This window comes from Sinocyclocheilus rhinocerous, unplaced genomic scaffold (assembly GCF_001515625.1).
Source record: "Sinocyclocheilus rhinocerous isolate Xijiao unplaced genomic scaffold, SAMN03320098_v1.1 scaffold806, whole genome shotgun sequence".
In the NCBI taxonomy this organism is placed as follows: domain Eukaryota; kingdom Metazoa; phylum Chordata; class Actinopteri; order Cypriniformes; family Cyprinidae; genus Sinocyclocheilus; species Sinocyclocheilus rhinocerous.
The window spans coordinates 563,914-568,425 of record NW_015648045.1 but is presented as its reverse complement, the minus strand read 5'-3'; the positions used below and the strand labels follow the sequence as shown (position 1 = coordinate 568,425).

The window sequence follows — 4,512 nt, the reverse complement described above, 5'->3', positions numbered from 1 at the left end:
GTGTGTGTGTGTGTGTGTGTGTGTGTGTGTGTGTGTGTGTACCCTCTAATAATTTTCTCATCTCGCCCTTACGTCAAACACTTCTCTGTCCATCTCTTTTTCAGTCTGTGCTTTTATGCCATTAATATCCTGTGTAACACCAGACATTCTACTGCTGCTAGTTAAATAGTTACATTTTCTTGTTCAGTAGATGATAATATTTTAATAAGCTAGTCATCCATTTAGGCATAGTCTGTATAATTCTGCACTGAGACAGCTTGAAGTATGCCTGTAATAACCCCATCCATCATTTTTCCTTTCCCCTCCCCACTGTGTTTTACAGTAACGTTCAAGGCGACAGCCATACGAGCATCTGTATCACCATTGAGCCTGGCCTGCTATTAAAAGGAGATATACTGGTAGGAAGTGCAATATTGACACAGTACAATGGTAACAATATCGACACAGTACAATGGTAAAAATATTGACACTGAAATGATTATAGATGAGCAAGAATTCATTAAATGTCTTTTCCATATTATCTTCTTACCCCATATGTTTGGTGTTCCGCCTTTTTTCCATATCCTCCATCCTGAAGCTGAAATGTTATCACAAGCGTTATCAAAACCCCAGTAGGGATGTGATCTTCAGAGTGCAGTTCCACACATGTGCATTACACAATTTAGCTCTCGTCTTCACCAAAAATGACCTTGATGAGACATTTAAAGGTTAGTCTGTTGTCTTTTGCTGATATATGTTTATTTTTAATTATGGATGAGACAGCATGCAGACTAATCACAAACATGTGATTTAGCAGATGAGAGATTTCCTGAATATGGAAAGGTGGAGTTTATCTTTTCTTTTGATCCAGAGAAAATCAAAGGTAAGCTTATATTACCAAAACTGTAAATTGTACCTATCTTTTCATCATCTAGAAAAGATATGATCTTGATAGAAGAGATATGCATGCTTCAAGGCCTCAACTCTGAAGTTCATTTTTGTCCCTCTAAGGGTTGGATCATCTACAGAACGGACCTAGTGTCTCTGTTGACTACAACACCCAGGATCCCCTGATCCGCTGGGACTCTTATGAAAACTTCAACAGGAGATGTGAAGACGTTAAAGATGGTAAGAAACGTTATTCTTGGTGTTTGCTTGCTGACATTTGTGTCAGCTGAATCTTGATGATTAAGAGATTTTTTGTTGTTGTTGTTACAACTGACTTTGGGGCAGGACGAAGGTCAAAATTAAATGTCATTTGGCCCTGTATGTACACCATGTCTCATTTCCTTTGATGTGCTGGTGTGGTCTTGAAATGTTTGTGTTTTTAGTGAAAGCACCTTTCTTTCGCAGTTGTTATACTAGTTTGCTGAATGGCATAAACAGCCAAGTGAACAAGGAGGGCCAAATGGGATGTATGGATTCTCCTCTGCCTGCTGATAATAGATCAGGAGATCCTCAAGGTTCTAGGGATGCTACTTGAAACTGCTTCATGGATTATGATTGTTCTTTATGGTATTCAGCATATTAAATAAAGTAATTTGACTCTATGATGGGATTACTCAGAATTTTGGGGGGGCTTTTTTTCAGCTTCAAGGTGAGAAAATGGTGTATCAGGTCATTAGGACACTTTTCCTTTGGCTTAATTTGTTTAACCCATGTGGTCTGCCATAAAGAGCCCTTCCCATGCCTCCTGCCAATCAGAGTTTTAAATAGCATCTGGAGAAATAGAAGCCGTCAGTGGCCCTGCTGGTAGCCCCAGGGAGGGGTGGAAAACTGACACTCCTCTCTTCAGTGTCCTCTTCTGGGAGGAAGGGCTGGTGGGTAAGGCCAGGAGATGTGGGTACCCCAAATCACACACACACTTGTATGCACAATAGATACAGTGGCAATATGAAAGATTGGTGCAGTCTTGACATTGGCAGGACATTGAAAAATGGCACAGAGCCCTAAGGAGATTCACAGTTTCAAAGTCCAATGAAAATTAATCAGTAATGGAGCGCGCAATAAATAAATAATTGCAGTGCACTGTGTAGATAATATTCAGATCTTTTGTAACTTGCTTGGGTCTGCAAAAGATGAAAATGTACAACAACCATGCAGCCACTGTGTCAGCAGTTTCGCTTAGGGATCTGGATACACTTTAGGGCCAAAGGTACGTGAACACCCCTTTAATTGACTGCTTTGGTTACTGCAGTATTTTTTTCTTTGGACAATTCTCAATGCATACAGATTCTGGAACTGTGTGCTTTCAGCTGTTGTGTATTTTCAAGGTCCATTTTCTATTTCACCATGACAATACCTCTGTGCACAAAGCAAGGTTGTAGTTGTGAATTATGTGCCTAGTAATTTATTTGAATAAATTATAAAAAATAAAAAAATTATATATTTTTTAATTAATATTACTCAACTACTACAACACATCATCCCATCAAATACATTATTACGAAACAGAATAAAGCTCAGCTGAGAATGGACAGTTAAGGGTGGTTCAATTTGTTGGCACACACCATTGGACCTTTGTGTGTATTCACAAGATCCTTATGGAACGTTTCTTCTCACCAACTTTAATATATACCATAAAAACATACATCAGGTACAACATTACAAACATCAAAAAAAAAAAAAAAATTATGGAGGAGCATGATCATCTAATCCTGCCAATCACAGCACAAGATACATATACCGGTATAGAAGGCTGCTTACCTCACTCCAGTGATCATTTTTCCAGCATACCCTCCACCACCCGATCTCAGCCTTTATGTCCGTTTGTCCAGGGGGTGCTTAGAGCTTAGGTCAAGTTTGGCAAGCCAAATAAGTTTAACTTTATCTCTCTAAAAGGTTATAAATGGCCATGTCATGTAACATGCCATTTGGATCTTTGGCAAAACCAAATTAAAAAGCAAAACAAATTGGAATGTTATCAGACCCTAAACAGAACATACGATTGATGAGGTATGAACAGAAAAATTGAGACACATAGCAGAGACAGATCTTTTCAAATGCAGACTCTGTGATCATAGTCCAGCCTTAGAAAAGAGCTGACACAGAAAAGCATGGTTTTTAAAGGAAAGAAAGAGTCTGTGAGACTGCTGAGGTTAAGGGACACTCTCTACTTCATGGTTCAAATCTCAAACCTCTTTCTACACATTTCCATTGGTGTGTTCCCAGTTAAAGTGTGTGTGTTGTCTGTGTGTATGTATTTCTATGACAAAGACAGAGGGGTGCTCTAGGACAGTATTGCCACCAGGGCATGTTTAAAGCTCAGGCTCCCATATTTGGCTGCTGCACAGCTTCATGGCATTTTTGGAATGACAGAGAGGGAAGTGTGTGGAACAGAGAGAGAGAGGTGACTGTGACACTTGGTCAGAGTGACTCACAAAAGAGAGCAACTCTGATTAATGATTTAGACACAATGATCTCACGTCAAAGACACAGAGACCGGCAAAGTCTCTGGTGAGCAGTGCTTTATACACTTGTTGGAATCAGAACTGAATTTGATTTTCCATTGGGCTTGAAAGTAGGTAAGTGTTACAGTGGAAGTTGCCTCATTCAAAGTATTCTACTCATTCTTAATGCATGTACTGTATCTGTGTGTGTTCAATCACAAGGTGTGATTTTTATGTTCTGTTGCTGTGTATCTTTTTGGTGGATTTTGAGAGATAGTTTTGTCAGGTTTTTCGGAAAAGGGTCAGTATTTGTAGATCTAGAAGTGAGCTCTGATCTAAACAGTTCTGGCTAAAATTACCATGAATAATTTCTGAATCTCATATGAAAATGTGTTACAATTTGGACATTCAGAAAATTCAGCTCTCCATCTCTGTGTTGCATCTGTTCTTGAATCTGAGACTAAATTCTCTATAATCTAAAAACAGCTTCTACATGTGTTCCGTTTGTGATCAGTTCCTCTAGATTAAATATTCAATGATATTCCTTCTAACTTTTATTAAAACATAAAGACAATGATTTAAAATGCTGTACTTTTTTACTGTACAGCACAGTACTTTTCTAGTGGAAGATATTGTATATGTTCTTTGTGATCCTAAAAGTACTTTATCCAGTGTGGTTACAGATATAAGCCTTTGTATAATGGGTCTTGTCACGGGTACAGTATTGTGACAATACATTTTGCGATACTTTTTTAAGGATATTTACAGTGTTTTTTGTGTTTTGTTTTTTTGTCCCATTTCTGAGATAATCAATGCTTTTTTTTAGGGATGTGTTTTTTCTATATGCCTCTTCTATTACTTTTAAAGCTATGCAAGTATGTTTTTACAGTGCATTATCACTGCCATGTTAACTTTTATGAATTTAAAAATCTGAGATCACATTTAATAGACAACACAGTTTTAGAATTTTGAAGCATTCAAAGCAATGAAATGTTGTGACGTAAATAAATATAAACAAAGAAAAATATCAATAATAAATATTTAAGAATTTATTATAGATCATTATTTCTCTGCCACTTGAAAATGTAAGTAAATGTCCTTTGCAAAATGCACCTTTGCTTCCACTGAAGGACACAATATATTT

General features: G+C 37.5%; 1 protein-coding gene across 1 annotated transcript in view; it reads left to right on the top strand.

Moving 5' to 3' along the window:
• tns1a (tensin 1a) overlaps positions 1–4,512 on the top strand; it is an 87,378-nt gene that overhangs the window by 64,062 nt on the left and 18,804 nt on the right. Inside the window, exons 13-16 of the mRNA XM_016514099.1 lie at positions 323–398; positions 578–707; positions 797–862; positions 991–1,107. Of these exons, the coding sequence (XP_016369585.1) occupies positions 323–398; positions 578–707; positions 797–862; positions 991–1,107 (389 nt within the window). The remainder of the gene's footprint in view (positions 1–322; positions 399–577; positions 708–796; positions 863–990; positions 1,108–4,512) is intronic.